This window comes from Monopterus albus, unplaced genomic scaffold (genome assembly GCF_001952655.1).
Source record: "Monopterus albus unplaced genomic scaffold, M_albus_1.0 scaffold56.1, whole genome shotgun sequence".
In the NCBI taxonomy this organism is placed as follows: Eukaryota; Metazoa; Chordata; class Actinopteri; order Synbranchiformes; family Synbranchidae; genus Monopterus; species Monopterus albus.
Genome location: NW_018127936.1, coordinates 1,774,880 through 1,792,000, shown reverse-complemented (window position 1 = coordinate 1,792,000; position 17,121 = coordinate 1,774,880). Strand labels below are relative to the sequence as shown.

Here is a 17,121-nt window from a genome sequence, read left to right as displayed (position 1 = left end):
CAGCTTTTACTTCAGACTCTTCTATTTACTATAAAAGGTCAATCCATTCTGAGACACCAACTGAAGGCAGCCATTTTTCATAGAAAACACTTTGTTGCAAGGCTTTCTCTGTTAGTCAGTTTTTATCCAGTGGACTTTGCTGAGTCCTTTTTCATTTTTTAAATCAAAAATTGGACACAGAGCAAAAAACCTGGGTTGAGAGCTTAATATGCACAGGTGTTACTGAGACTTGTCAAACACCTGTTGGTTTACAGTGAGTGTTTAACATGAATTAAATTTTGTTTGATTGTCAGGTCATTTCTGGCCAGGTCAGGGAATGGACTTGTGGGGTTTTGCCTCCAACGCCCTTCCTTTTCCATTCTCTATTTATTGCAGTGCTATCCAGCTCAGCACTACATTAACCAATCAAATACCTGCAAGAACAAATTTACTTTAACAGGAATTGTGTATTTTTACTGATTGAGGGTGTAACGATTGTTTCCATGACACTTTCCAGAATCCTTTAACGTTATAAACTGCTGTGCAGTGTTGTTGCTTCCAATAAGCTTTCAAACTCATGGATCTATATCTCAAATGGGCCTTAATTTGTTCCTAAAGCAACACACCCAGACTAGAGCAGCATGATATTTTTGTTTTAAGTGCACCGCTGTTTTCTGTCTGAACTCCCCAGCTGGTGGAAAAGGAGTTGTGCTGCTTGTGGCTTTTAATTGTGGAGCCATAAATATGCTCCTGAATGACTGAGCAAAACAATTCAAAGTAATATTTTACTGTGATTTCACAGTTGAGAAGCAGGTGAATGCAGCTAGTGAAGACAGGTAGATGGATACAAAGAGCTATATGGCCACAGCTACACTTGGGCAAGCTGAGTAACCGCTGAGCACAAAGATTGGTATCATTGCATTGCATTTCCTTATTTATTGTGTTTATAGCTAAGAGCAAACATATTAGATGAGATGAAAGAGAAAACAGACAGTAAGAGGGACTAAAAAGCTCTTCTCAGAAAGACTAGTCAATACAATATGACAGCAACACTTGTCTGCTCTCCCCACCCCCTCCCTACCTCTCTTCCTTATTTCTATCACATTTATGAATTGTTCAGCAGACGACTGAGCAGAGCATGATGCTGCGTGAAGCCTCGGGGTGAAAGGGTCGCTAGGCACTTTTTTCATTCAGTCACTAGTGCACCAGTGCACAAAGCAAGGTCCATAAAGACATGGATGAGTGAGTTTGGTGTGGAAGAACTTGACTGGCCTGCACAGAGTCCTGACCTCAACCCGATAGAACACTTTTGGGATGAATTAGAGCGGAGACTGTGATTCTCGTCCAACATCAGCGTCTGACCTCACAAATGCGCTTCTGGAAGAATGGTAAAAAATTCCTATTAACACACTCCTTAGACCTTGTGGACAGCCTTCCCAGAAGAGTTGAAGCTGTTATAGCTGCAAAGAGTGGGCCAACATCATATTAAACCCTATGGATTAAGAATCAGTTGTTACTCAAGTTCATTTGCATGTGAAGGCAGACGAGCGAATACTTTTGGCAATATAGTGTAGCTGCACAACAGCTTGCTACTGGAACAACAGGGAATCATCACTGTCTGGTGGGACTCATGGTTGGTTGACTGTATGTTTATACCAGTAAGGAATGGTGCACAAATGCTGTGGTTGCGTCCAAAGACTGATCACCGTTGGTGGAGTTTAAAGGAGTTTAAAGGCGTGAAGTACTGTCAGGAGAGTTCACTGTTGTTGTCTATTCGCTGTTGTTGTCTATGTGCCAGAGCTGTGCAGCAGCTAGTGAAGTGCTCAACAAGCTTCTCACCCTGATAGATTTTATTAGATGCCAAGGATATGCACCGTGTGCTCTGCGATAAAAATATTTAATGTTAGTGAACAATTATGGTTGTGGCTGAAATAACTTTGTGGCTAAAATGATGGAGAGGCCATCATCATGGCTCAGGTCAGCTACTGAATTTCACAAGCGGTTTTCTGCCAGAAAAACCTAAGCATACACTGTTTGACCAAAATATCTCAACTCAATGTCCTCTTGCTAGCTTTTCCAGAGCTATCAGCTACATCTGTTGATCCAGATGAATGCTAATGGGATGTGGGAAAAACTTAACTTGATGTAACTTTTTTTTTACCTGATAAACTACTGCTTCCACATTCCAAAAGAAACAGTTAATCCTAATGTTTTATTTCTACAAACAACCACTAACTGCTGTGCTGTTTCTGGTGAAAGTTGTGCAATAGCAACACAGAAACAAAATTCCACATTTGGGCACCGACAAACTGAATTTATTGTTTTGAATAAGCTAAACTGGTCTGTTAGTGTTTTTTTTCTCTTTATTGAAAAAAGCGGTCCCATAACCAGGCAATAGTGTCTCCTTGCATGTGTTGTCTGTCTCTCTCTCTCTCTACCAGTCTTAAATCCAGTGTATAGCACAGACTTGATTTGAGAAATACAGTTATACAATACTTGATGTAAAATAGCACCATTTGGATTAATGAAGCCTTTCAGAAGCACCTTTTCTGTCTAGTGTCAGATTCAACCACCTGCTCACTCTGTCAAATTTAATTTACATCGATCTGCTTTGGAAAATCTTTGGTAGTATGTGAAATATTTGATCCCATTTTTATTTATTTATGTGAGAATAATGGAATCGTCAGCAGATACCTGTGGACCTGTGACACTGCCCAGAATAGAGATCAGTATTTAAACAAATTAAAAACTTATTTCCCACTTAGATTCCACATATATGGGATTATAGGAAGTGAGCTATGACCAGCCCTGGTTTATTAATTTGATCTTCTTTTTTAAAAAAGAATCTTTATTTTCTTCTCTTTCTCTTTTTATCCCATCACACCTCTGGCTTGTCCATTTCAACCTTCTTTGTCTCCGTTGTCATTATCTTGCTCTGCAGCTCCTCGTTTTTGTCTCTGTCACTTAATCATTGTCTTGCTGTCTCTCTCTTCACCCCACTCATGTGGCAAATGTGGTACGCAGCTGTGTTTGGTGTGTGCGTGTGCATGCCTACATGTATATTTCTTTGTCCAAAGTATGGGCACCAGCTGTAGCCAGCAGCTGTGTATAGTGCATTGATTCTGTGTTTGTGTGTACCCATATGCAGGTGTGGGCACATACCCATTTTATGCAGCAGCTGTGTGGTTTTTTTGTGTGTGTTTGGTTATGGACAGCTGTTTAGTAGCAGGTGATGATTTTAGGAGCCAAGCACATAGTTAGTCAGGCAGGTAGCCAAGGGGAGATTGGGGAGAACTAAGCCCAGGAAGAGGTAAGGAGGCCTGGGCTGGGCATTTACTCAATCAGGCCTTCTGGACCTCTGCTGGATGGCTGGTGGTTCCACAGGGCCCCAGCTGTGGGTATCAGACTCTCTACCTGCCAGTCTCTACAGACAGCCTGCTGATTACTACATAAATCAATCAAGGGGAGACAGTTAATTCTTTGAATGTGGTCTATCTAAGATGGAATATAATCCTCCCACACTGTTTTTCAAAATGAGATTAGATAAATCTGTGTACATCAGGATCCCACATGGCGTAGTGAAATGAGAGAACTGAGGCTTATAGATTAATGTACACAAATGAGAACTTGAGAGATGTTAGGCACAAAAAGTGAGACTGTGGAAATACACTTGATATGACCAAAATCTAAGTGTTGGAAGAAGAGTGAGGTAAATAAAGAAGGAGAAGCAAAAGTGGAGTGGTAGGCAACAAAATGTGATCATAGAGAAATGTGATTGGGAGCAAGAGAGACAAAAAGACATGACAAGATGATAATAAGCTCATGAGACAGGAATAAACATAAATAAAAGAGAAGGGAAGATATACAAGGCTACAAAACAGCAGAAACATGTAGCTGTCAGCAAGTTGCTAGACTAACTGCTACCTATAAAGTGGTTTGAAAAGTAAGTGAATGGGACCCATATGGTTTCCTTCTGTCATTCCATCTATATTGACGACCTGTCTAAAACCTCATTAAGGTGTTATGACACCAGCCATACCTCCACTACTAAAACCAGACAGATGGCTATCAGGCTCTATGATGAGAAGCCAGCTGTGCTTGTGACACAGAATGACATAGATGCCATTGCTTTAGATAAAGCAACACATACACACAAAGCTAAGTAGCAAAACAAACGCTGTTTATTTAAAACAACTTTATGCCACAGAGCAGACTTTTTCAATGCCATGCTTGTGATAGCATTGCTAAGCACTGTCTGGTTAAGCGTAAGGAAAACATCTAATAGAAATATTTTTGTGCCGGCTGTAATAGTGCCCTAAAGATCAAATATCAAAGACGTATTTCAAGCTAATTAATGCTTTCAATCTCCACAAATTATTATTTTGTGCTCTAAGAAAGCAAAAATCTTAACCTATGCCAAATTCGAGGAGGAACAGGACACATGAACCAGGCTGGTGCCCTGCTTGTCTGCCAACAGGTTTCACTGTAAACAAGAACAAATGAATCTCAAGGGACGCTGTGGATTTAAGCGACTGAGAATCAGTCACCATTATTATTTCTTTAACTCTAAATAGGGATATTCAACCCTTTCATTATCTGCATAGTATGCCAGCAGGATTGAGGGAAAAGTGCAGAGTGAGTGCACTTGTAAAACCTTTTAAAGCTTTTAACACAGAAACTACATTTTTTACACATTTTTCTATACCTTCCATAGTGGAAATACAAGTGTGTGTGGTTGTCCATCTCTAAGTGTCAGTCCTGTGATAGACTGGCGACCTGTCCAGAGTGTACCCCTGTCCAACGTCAGGCCCCTCCCCTAGCCCATCCCCTTGCCCCTCTTCAAGATAAGCAGTATAGATAACGGATGGATGGATAAACTGAAAATCAGATCTTAAAATCATTTAAAATAGTTAGTAGTTACTATGAAGGACATAGAGATTTTACCCCAACAGGATGGGCCTTCCCTACTCTTACCAGGAACAGTTTTTGCCAGACATCGTGCTAGATGTTGTAAATTGTCCGGGACAGCACCTGACAATACCCAAATCAGTGAAAAGTACATAGATTCGATCTGAAAGAATCCATCAGCAATGCTGTAAGTAAGTAAATATTAAGGACAAAACATTTTTAAACAAACTGAGTAATTGAAAAAAACTCCCTGAAAATGAATTGTCCTTGGTCAAGGTTACACTTCTGAGTCGGGTATTCCAAAGATTTGTCATAAATTACCTCATAAAGATGACATATTTCCTGGTGCTGCATACTGCACAGGGAAACCCAGTATAACGACAAACAGTGGCATTGTGCAGCTGCACCGTTTTGTGATGAGATCATTTGTTGTTAGTTTTAGAAAAGTCTGTCAACAATGTCCGATCTGACAAAAGTGAAATGGAGAAGCACATCTATTCATCCAGTTAGGTTTTTGAAGACCTTTAAAGAGACAATAATTTTATATATATTTTTTTTATTTCTGACTTAACATGGATTGTAAGCTAGACTCAACTCTGCAGATGCACAGTGTTTCTCCTGACAGTATCTTACTGTGTGCATGGCAGTACTGTCCATTGCAAATTCAGAACATACAGTACTGTATCCCCATAATGAATGTAGCCTCCCTGCATTGTTTCCCATTGTACACTTTTACTTACAGTAATTTTATTTACCATAGCTTTATGTTTTAATTATATGCCTGATTGGCACTTAAAATATGAGCTTTTTCATTTTTTTGTTTAAAATTTTCTTCCTTTCCTGCAATTAAAAAAATGCTGTCTGGCAGTCTGTGTTAGTGCTAGCATCATGTCAATATTCAATTTCAGTTATTCTGTGTCACTGCCTGCCTGCCACAATCTGGCATCTACAGTATATATGAGATATTTTTCAGACAGTCAAGGGCAACATGACAGAATCGTTAGGAAAAGGGGTGTTTGTGTATCTCTGTGTGTATGTAGGAAGATAAGTATTGAGCTGTCTAAATGTCATGGGTGTGTAATTAAAGTCAACCTGAGTGCTGTCAATAGGTGATGACTGCTAGTGGGAACAGTGGTTTGCTCTATGTTCAAGAATAATAGGAGACCATAAGGCCTCTCGACAAGTGTGTGCATGCACATTATGTTGCGGAGGTCGGAGGAAGCTTGCTCTGCACTGTTGGATTTGTGACTGATGTGTGTCTGTAGGCATGTGTGTGTGGCTGTGAGTATCCAAACTACCACAATCCAAACCAAACCACTAGAAATAGTAGCAGGTGACACAAATTTTCCTCACCGCCATCCAATTCATTCTTCTTTTCAGCAAGGCCACAGCAGCTTTTAACCTCACACAGAACCCGTGAAGTTGTGGTGTTGTGTACATGTTGTCCTTGCTTCCTTTTTGTCCCACTGTGTCCATAATGAAAAGCTAAATGGCCTGGGTTTAGCACTGATTAGAACTGGACAGCTACCTAGGAAAAAAGAGGAGAAAACAGCGGTCGGGAAATGACAGTTTGAGCTAAATGACAGCTCTGCTATGTTTAGGATAAATGGATTGTGCAGCTATATTCAGCCTTTGCCATCAATTATTCAAAGACCCACTGACAAGACAAATCCCCAGTAACTCAGATTCCTCTGGAGGAGTGGTACTGTAGGTTTCTCAGCAGGTGACATGATTCACCCGTTTCCTTTTTCAGATCCCAGTTTCTGCAACTGAGAGCGATTATATGTTCACCTCAGCAAGGGTGCCTCTGTGAATTAGCTCGACGTTATTAGCAGTTCATTAATGACTAAGAGTGTAATGGCCTCCATAACAAGGAGGCTATTAATCAGATTTTATTGGTGATATGTCAGCCATGTTCCTGTCATTGCTCCTTTCTCTATGGAGAAGGCACTTAATGACAGCTGCAAGCCAAACACTCATTTGCACCATGGAGTATATTAGGGAGTATGTGTGTGTGTGTGTGTGTGTGTGCTGGTCTGCATTTGCATATGGATGATGTGACATGCATTGTACATCCTTTTGTCTCTATACAGGTGCATGCATGCGTGTTCATGGGTGATACTGTAACAAGTCTGACAGTGTGTTCTGATTGCAAATGGGTGAATGGGTCATTTGTTATTTATAATGAGTTAATGTCTGTTACACTGTGGACATGTCAGTTGTGTAATATAATAAGTGGAGCCAGAAATGCTACATTTTGTGTATGTAATTGTGTGTTACATTTTCAGACATTTCTGAGAGTGTTAGAGACAGTACAAGGTGACACAATGGCTTAACCTTTTGTGTCTTCCTTCACCATCATTCAGTTTGTTCTAGCATTTAGAAATGACATGCAAAGTGTCTGGTTTTAGTCTTCTGATTTTTGTGAGCCCCTGAATTTTCTTTTGATTCCACCATGAAGTTATCACTTTTGTTTTTTACTAAAAAGTCCTGACAACTATTTAATTGCCATAAAATATGTTACAGATGACTGTGGTGTCCAGAAAATGCAGCCAATAATTTTGGTTATAATATTTCTCTAGCACTATCAGCAGATCAAAGTTTTCAAATATCTCAGCATATACTAATAGGATCGACACAGATAACGTATTTAACTTATTTAGTATTGTCTGATGGTGAATATGATAAACATACTGTAACTGCTAAACATCAGCATGTTAGCATTGTCATTTCAAGCATGCTTGAATGTTAATGTTGGCATTTAGCTAACATCACATAGCTGCTAATGTAGACTGTTATGTTTTATTTTGTACATACGATGATGTACAGCACGCTTTACTCCTCTCTTCTCCCTGTAGGATTCCCCTCCACCCAACAGTTACAACTTAAGTCAGACATTTGGAAAAACTAATAGTCAGTCTTCCTCAAAACCCCGAAGTGAAGGTGCTAAGAGACGACAGAGCTGCTTCCTCTCTGCTGCACCGCGGGACAGTTTCTTCTTGCGATGTGACCCCAGCATGCCAGGTATGTCACACACAGACAGACGTAGACTGAGCACCATTACTGTCTGTCTGTCTATCTGAACATTTGGGAACTGTACAGCTCCACCCTTTCGCCATCTTGCATTCCAATTAGCTCCATCTCTGTGGGCCCCTAACCTAATATTTACCTCAATTACACTCCCATTGAAAAATGTTGTTTCAAAATTGATGGATTCATGGCTTACTTGGATAATTTATGACCAGCCCCATTTCACCAAGGGAATCAACCCATGAGGCACCCCAAACCGTTTAACCAAAATCCAATTTGCATATAAATAGATTTGGACTGTTTGCTGTAGTGTTTTTTATTTCTTACATACCCATTTATACACGAACACACGCTGGAGCAGATATGGAGACACAAGCACAGGGGACACTTAAGTGCACATACTGTACAGATGTGCATTGAGACACATGCTGACATGGGCAAAATGAAACACTCATATACAGTACAGTCATTTTGCCCATTATTGAATTTGTATGAATAGGTCTACAGTATATGGGACGTTGGGGAACATTATATTCCTCATCATGCTGGGTCCCCCTGTGATCACATTTCTGATAATGGTAAGAGCATTTAAACTCCTCACACACCACACATTTAGCTGCTGGGTCAGACAAACATCTAAAACCATGCTGGACTGGTGATGGCTTTTTTCTCATTGTCCTCATCATACAATAATTCTTAATGCACTGAGTTTAATTCATAACTCAAAGGTCCATTCAACCATTTCAAAATTGACTGTCAAAGTTGTTTGGTGAAAAGTTGGCTGTGTTAAATAAAAAGAGGATTATGACAACAGTGTTGTGTAACAAATAAACCCCAGAGGCTTAGCTTCTTTATTCTGCGAACAGTTTTCATTTTTCAGAATTTGTTTTTACATTTAGTTTTAATTTCATTGCCTCTTTGCTTGTGTGCCACTGGGTCTGCATGTGTTTGAATTTGTGTATATGGATCTCTGTCCGACTTTATATTAACTTTTAGAAAAATGATTTTGCCTAACTGTCATGCAATGCTGATTCAAATAAGAAACGCTTGTGCATTATCTGCCACAGCAACTTTCCTGTAGTGATCTTAGTGCTGCTGATGCAATTAATTTGCCCAGTTTACAGATTTGTGCTTCAGTCAGAATAACTGATCCTACCTCAAAAGATGTAACACTAAAAAAACTTCAATAAATACATGTGGTATCGATTCTGTATTAGACAACAATACACAGTGATAATGTGAAAAACTATACTTTTATAGGATATGTCTACAAACCTGTGTTTTTCTTCAGATATACGTATTTGAAATGGAGTAACTGGTAATATGACCTAACTCGTCCTGTTTTTGTGTGTTTGTGAGGGGACGCCAGTAAAACTACAACTTCCTGAGAGCAACAATACATCAAATGATGTATTTGAAGCCAAGGTGTGGATAATTTGTGTGTGTGTTGTTCATCAGGCCCTGGTCAGTACAATCCCAGTGTGAAATCCTTCCCTCACTTGGCTCTGATCTCCTCTAGAGAAGATCGATTCAAAGTCTCCATGAACACCAGCCCTGGACCTGGCACTTATCAGGTGAACATACTGTTAAAGTTACATCTCACTCTTGTCAAACATTCTTTCCACCACATTTCCATTCTAGGGGACTGCAGCGTTCTCTAACACAAGTGCATGGACAAAACTGTGCCTATGTGTATATGACTAAGAATGAGAGTATGGTGTAATGTGAGCATGCATACACCGACTTTGTTGTGTGTGTGTGTGTGTGTGTGTGTGTGTGTGTGTGCAGAAGAGGCCACAAATATACTGCATGTCTGACATGATACTATCACGTTCCCCTGCCTGACCTTGAGCTATGCGGAAGAAATTGATTGCTTTGCAAAAAAAAAAAAAGCAACCTTCAATAAGTTTCTGTGATTTCAGCCCATATTTGTTTCTTCACCAGTGCAACATGAGGCTGAAAGATGCAGCTTTCAAGGCGGCTTTGCAATCTGTGGGTCTATTTGTTCTTAACTGACTTGGCTGATTACATTAAACTGGGAAAAGTGCATTAAGTGCAATATTCTTTAATTTAATTCAATTCTTTAGTCACCTTAGACTACTGACAGAGACAAATGCAATTTATGGTTGAAGCATAATACAGCTGTTATGAAACCTAAACAGAACCTAATCTCTCTCTGCTCTATTTCAGTGTGTTTCAATAGGAATTACAGCTTTGGGTTAGAGTTTCTGGTGAATGTGTGTGTGAGCTGATTGAGAGAGCCAATGTTGCTTCCGGGCCCTGCTGACTTTGACTGGTGAACATCAAAGACAAAACCACAGAGTCTGATTTAAACCTCACTACAGAGCTCACCGTCATGTTCATGTCCATGTAATGCAATGTGTGTAATGTTATCACAGAGCGCTTTCTTCTCTTCTTCTCCGTTGGCGGTGTGGCAGTGGGTATCACTTTGTAAGTAGTTTACTAAACCTCAGTAACAGAAGGCTGTGCATACTTTTCCCACTTCCATATAAACTCCATCTTCCCAGATGTATGATGTAGCTCATGGATGTTCTTTCATCACCAGTTATCACAGAGTTTTGACTTTCACTATTGGTTCTCCTCACCTCCATATACCTCTCAATCTGTCCCCCTGCTCCATTTCTCTGTGTTGTAAGGGGAAACTTTAGCGGCAGGAATTTTTCCACTGACAGTAGTAAAATTGTTCAAGTATCTTGTATGATACTCCTCTCCTCTCCTAGGATATCTGAATTTTCTTTAAACAGTTGTTTATCTAAGGAATTAAAGGCAAAGTAAAATGAATATCCTCCACTTTAGTCACCCCAGAGAGAGTTAATGTCGGAAGATAGCTGACTCAAAGTAAAAATGGGTTAGTTTAACTTTTTAACAGTGTGAAAACATTAGTGCCTGCTTGTTTTATGAAAATCAGCTAATAATAATAATACCTGAACTGTAGAACAGTAACTAAAGCCTGGTTTCATCTGGCTGACCTCTTTTTGTGGAGTTTGCATGTCCTCCTTGTTCTTGCATGGTCTTCATCTGGGTGCTCCAGTTTGCTCCCATAGTCCAAAACATGGACATTAGATAAACTAGACATTTTAGTTATGAATGGATGTTTGTTTCAGTATGTCCATTGTGAGCTCAAAGACATTCCAGTTATCCTCAACAGAATAAGCCTGTATTCTGTTGTTAGTAGTTGGATGGAAAAAAACATCCTGCAAACCTACAGCACAACTTAGCTGAGCTAGTGAACGTTCTTAAACTACAAATGGCGATTTACTAAGATTTATTAAGATCAAGTTACCCTGATAACATTATGAAGGTAATTTTCTCGAACTTTGAAAAGCCAGACATTCTTGAACTGTTTTTACAGGTTGAGTAGCACTCCTCATGACAAATCAACCAGACCTGATGGGTAAAACTGGACATACTCATCACAGAAACAATGCAAATTTTAATGCTATCTTGTGACACTGAAATGTTAAGCCTCCTTCACAACCAAATCACTTCATATTAGTAGTGCACCATTTAATCAAGCTTGGGTATATGTTCTTTTGGACCTGAAAGTTTTTTTTTTCCCAACCTTTCTGTGACTTTACTAATGCCCTGCTCATGTGGAGTCAATGTAGAGTTCATACATACAGTATGTATAAAGACCCTATACACTAAGAAAGAAATGTGATTCATGCTTTAGAGCCTGTTGCATTATGAGTGAGACATCTCACAGTTCAATTTAGCTTTAGAAGGTTCAGCTCTGTTTTTTTCCAAGTGGAATGCATGTTCAAGCTCTAGTCTCAGTAATTAGCTGTGTGACTGTGAATCCATACGACGCCACAGGCCATACAGAATTAAGGGTGGTGTGAAGTCGTGCAGTGAGGGAGAGAGATAAGAGTGTGGAAGTAAAGCTGGCAAAGTGAGCGGGGTGATACTGATGTGAGAGAGGCAGGGAGGGGTAAGAGAGAACGGTGAGCCGGGAACAGAGGTGAGACAGCGATAAAAAGGTGGTGGAAGAACATGGAGAGGGAGAAGCAGAGAGAGACAGAAGCAAACTGAACATCGTTCAATTCATCAGTTGAAATGTGAGGCCCTGTAATCAGACAGTCACGTAATGGAAAAGTAGCTGTTTTGCCATCAGCGTGTGTTCATGTGTGTCCATCTCTATGTGTGTAATGTCACAAGGCTATGTACCTGAGTGGCATTAGGCCACGGTGAGAGCTCATTTAGTGTTTTCCATTAAATGCATCACCCACTTCTGGAAAGTAGGCATGATTACCTCTGTCATGCACAACACTGTTATTAATTGGTTGCGCTTAATTTAACAGAGAGATGAGGGAACGTGGGAATATAAAAAGACTCAGGGAACAGATATCAAGCAGAAACAAATATTAATTAAATGCTATGATCTTTGCAGATATAAAAACCTGCCAAGTGCGGAACACATACAGAGCCAAGAAACGGAGAAGCTCAAGTTTATTTGGTATTCATTATGAGTCAGAACAGAAGGTGTCCTTAACACAGCTGACATTTCATCAGACCTTCTTCAGGGTGTGGTGTTTATATCCCTACATAAACAGCATGTAAGAGTTTTATACTTTCCTTGGCCAGTGTGTGTTTGGACCCTGAAATTAATTAAAGTGCATAGGAAAGTAAGTAAATGATTAATTGCATGTGTTGGTGTTGTATGGTTAGTATCTGTTACGTCTTTATTCTGAATGTGAATGAAAAATTTCACATTTTTAAACCAACACTTCTCACAAACATGGCCATGATGACTCTTTGGGCTTTTTGTGAACCCCATGGCATGACACAAATCACAGGCATCTGTGGTGCACTTGGATATGAGATGGGATCAGAAAGGAGTTCATTACCATGCATTATACAGCAGGTGACCATGTTAGGGGGTGTGACAGTCACATTAGTTACTTCATCCTTGTTAAACACAGGGCTCTACCTGTGATGATGCACCAATTTAGGAAGCGTTTTCCTCAGAGGAAACTTTTTACTCTATTGTCTGTGATGTATGGACTTTTAAGTTTGAATACAGCAGCTCAACTACCAAGAGGAGATGATGACTTTTTAAATTTTAATTCATATTTATTGGAATAGTGAACAGTGTTATTTACTTTCACAGTGATCCATACAATAACCATATCCAGTTATGTGGCACCGTAGTACCATATAAAAAAAAATAAAAGTAGAATGTGGCTTAGGAGGTAGAGTAGTCATTCCCCAACCAGAAGGTCAGCGGTTTAATTCCCATTCTCCCTAGTCCACATGTTAAAGTGTCCTTGGGCAAGACACTGAACCCTACGTTGCTCCTGATGGCCAGAGTGGCACCCTGCAGGGACAGCGCTGCCATCAGCTTGTGTGTGAGCTGGCACCACAGATGGCTCCCTCGGTCCTGTACCGGAGACAAAATGCTCGTGTGTATAACATACTTGGCCAATAAAAGTGGTAAGCATTATCATTTAAAATGTAGTTTAGATTTTTCATGTTTTTTTTCTGGAATCATTTTAAAAGTTTAATTCAGTTAGATATTACTGTTTTACATTCAAAAATAACTGCTGACAATTTATCAATTGAAATAGTTCCTGTTCAATCTTCATATTACGACAAAAAACACGATCCTGTTGATGAGCCACTGGTAACCTGGGATTTTTAAAATACCAGTCTTCTTTTTCTTGAGAACGTCACTGCAGAACATCCATCACCTGTGTTTGCATGTTTGTGACCTTGTGGTTGTTGTAACATTGCAAAGCTCCTACAGAAGACACTGAATGGCTGTTAGATGTGATTCGCATCGCATCTCCCACCTGCAATCAACACGGATTTCTTGTAACCACGAGTGCAATCTTATCATAACCAAGTAGTCATAGTAGCCTTTATTAAACCTGACCTTACCTATAGGGGTGGCAGATCAAACAGCACCCATATGAAGTGATCATATGTATTGATTTGGAAGGCACTGACAAACAACCTATGTTGTTTTTTACCTATGTGTAGTGATTTCTGTATGTAGTCACGGCTGGCTCAGGCCATGACAAATAACAGAGACACCATTTTAAACATGCAAACATAGTTTTAATTAAAATAAAGAAACTACTTACAACGTAAGGCAAATGATATGAGGGGTGAAAGTCTAAGATCAGTAAATGTGTGAGTGGCTGCATGTTAAGTCTGTTGGAAAGTGTGTGAAAAAATAAAGTATGGCTGAACTGCTTCTCTCTTCTGGACTGAGGGTGAAGGGTTATTTATTAGGTAAGCAGGACCACTGGGCCCAGGTACTCCCTCTCATCCAAATGATGGTCTGCCCACCTCTTACCTGTAACACAGGAGAGGACACAAACAGGTATTGTGTTGGTGTGTATACTATATGCAGCATAGTAAAAGTGCTGCTGCGTGTGTTGTGAATGTGCAACTTGCATGCATCTACAGTACATAGAATTAGCATCCTTTGTTTTTCTGGCATCTGTATGTATTTGTATATATGGGATGAAGCATGTGTTGCTTTTGTGGATGCATCATGTATTCTGTGTGTGTGTGTGTGTTGTGGGAAAGACATCGCATCCAGTGGGCTTTCTTTTGTGCTTATTTTCACACTTTTACACATCTGCATACATAATTGAGTAGCGTCGTCACCAAGCTCCTGCACAGAGCCCCCTTTTTCTCTCTCCCCTCTTTGACCTATAGTGAAACATCCTATAATCACCCTCATCATTGCCATGCCAATGGTGTTATCACTTCCAAAGGCTCTTCTCCATCTCCCTGACCTCATGGGCAACCCTGAGGGTGACCTGGAGTTGAACCCACAACCCTTTTTTCAATTAAGATCAATACAGAGATCTGAGCGGCCCCGCCAATGTGCCTAAATCCTGCTGGCTCCCCTCTGGCATACTGATGTGTGTGTGTATATGTGCATGCGCTGGGAGGTTAGGGATGGGAAGCGAGAGAGAGAGAGAGCCTTATAAGAGCCATATCAGAGGTAGATTTCTCAGGCAGGATCTGTATATTTGTCTGCATGTGTGTGAAGAGGAGCGTATTGTGTTTCTGACATTATTTTTTCAGTGAGGTGATTTTAAGGTCAGACTTTGAAGTGCCTGGAACAGAAAGGTTCATCATTTGTGTGTGTTACCGTGTGCTAGTTACATGTTTGTGGAGTCAGCATTTCTCTTGAAGTAGAGCAGAAGGATTTGAGCCCCACTGCTCGTTTGTTGCGTGGGTCGTCGTTTAATTTTCTGGACCACCTGTTGTGAGCGATAACGTCTGTGTTTCTGTGGCTTGTCCATTTCTTGGAAGACACATGAGGCTGTTGGACTTAATAAGAAGGATCATGCATTATCAAGTTGATACAGTTGAAGACCAACAACAATAGATGGTTATTGGTAAAAAATGCCAAGATCTGTTGATTACTCCTGTTTTAAAGTCAAGGCACAACCACTGTCATCTCCAGTCACTCGTGAATTTGTCGATTCATTCATTTGTGTTTGTTTCCTTGTAAGTCTTCATTACCATAGAGTTTGTCCTTCATAACAACAAAGTCTGTTTATACCTTTTTGCAACTATAAATGAATCCTTTGGCAAATCCGACACTTTACATTTGTGCTTTTATGTAAATTTGTACACATACATAAATTATTCTTTTCTGCTCTGTGTGAAATATGTAGATATACGGTACAAACAAATATACTGTAGTTCTCTTATTTTATTTCTCTCAACATTTAATCTCATCCTGTTCTGTTTGTGTCTCTGCAGTTCAGTCCAGGTATCATGAACACAGTACTGAAGGGCACCTTCAATGTGACACTCAACAACCCTCTGGGTTCCAAGTGTTCCCCCCACATGGCCCCTGGCAATTTAGCGGCCCACAAGGCCATTAATGCTGTTGTACCCACCTCCTTCATTGCCACCAGTACTTCTTAGAGCTCTTTGTGGGTCACGGTTTGAAGGAGAAAGGTGAGCGGGGTAAAAGGTCAATTTTGAGGTCATCACATTTCAGTTCATACTCTTGGAAAAGCAGATTTTTTATGGATATTTAAGGTTTTATACATTTCTCTTAAATGTATAAGTGACTTATTTGCAATTACTAAATTGTGACTTTACTAAGCTCATTAATTTAGTAAACAGAAATGTGCTGAGGTCTGGATATAACACTAGTAATAAAGCTTGAGGAGGTTTTCTAAACAGGCTGATTTTCAATTAATTGTGATATCAACAATCATCACTGAAGCAAGTCTTTTTCTCTTGGCATTAATTCTGCTTCTTTCCACTTTTTTAATGGTCTTTTAAGCAGTTGGTCCAATCTCTGGTTGTTTTCCTGTTTGTGTTTGTGTGTGTGTGTGTGTTTCTCAGTCCAAAATTAGCTATCTAATAACAACACACAGTAGATCCTGAGAGCTGTTGTTTTGGCAATAGTCTTTAGTTTTTCAAGTGTTAGAAATTGCTCTCATAGTTAATTTACAAATTAGAGCAGCTAATAACTTGTGACTGTGTAAACCTAAAATTTATTGGAGCAAAATGGTGGCTCATTAAATTTATTTTTCATTTTTTGTTGCTGTTGTGTCTTGCAGCAGTTTGGAGGAAGCTTTTTATTCAGTGTCGCAAAGTAAAATCCATACAACGGACCCTGCACCTGCAGCTGATGGTTCCCACATTCTTTACTTTGTCTAATGACAAGCGTGACACTCTGATTCAGCTGTTTTTGTAGATCAGTTCCTTCTGTATAAACCACTTTGTTAATCAATAACAATTAAAAAGCTATTAATATGAATATTGCTTGAAGTCTTTTGAAAGCTTGTTATTCTTAGAAAGGACATCTCGCCCAAAAGGCACTTTCGTATGCTGTAGGACTAATCAATACATCCAGTCTGACATAAATGATGACGAAAAACAACGATGGGAAGGTTTTGCTATATACAGCAGATTTTGTGTACTGCTCATATTGGTTAATGACTGGAAAGCTGGCTAAGTGGTTGCATGGTGGCTTAAGCTTGATTTGAACGCAGTGTGTGCCATAACTTCCTGAGGCCAGGACTGTCAGAAATCATGTTTTATTTAATGACAATGAACCAGCGCATTATACAATTAGATAAAATGCTATTATATTTCCTAAAGATTCTTAACCATACATTATTGCTTAGCGTGCATAAATCATGAAGTCGTTCATTATGTATATTGGTGCTGACTACCAGAGAAGCAGGTGTGAAA

The 17,121-nt window shown here is 39.7% G+C and overlaps 1 protein-coding gene across 1 annotated transcript in view; it reads left to right on the top strand.

The window, feature by feature from the left end:
• Positions 1-16,637, top strand: part of stpg2 (sperm-tail PG-rich repeat containing 2) — a 47,783-nt gene extending 31,146 nt beyond the window's left edge. Inside the window, exons 12-15 of the mRNA XM_020602437.1 lie at positions 7,746-7,911; positions 9,376-9,491; positions 15,670-15,870; positions 16,485-16,637. Coding sequence (XP_020458093.1) covers positions 7,746-7,911; positions 9,376-9,491; positions 15,670-15,837 — 450 coding nt within the window. The 3' untranslated portion in view covers positions 15,838-15,870; positions 16,485-16,637. The remainder of the gene's footprint in view (positions 1-7,745; positions 7,912-9,375; positions 9,492-15,669; positions 15,871-16,484) is intronic.
• The last annotated feature ends 484 nt before the right edge of the window (positions 16,638-17,121 follow it).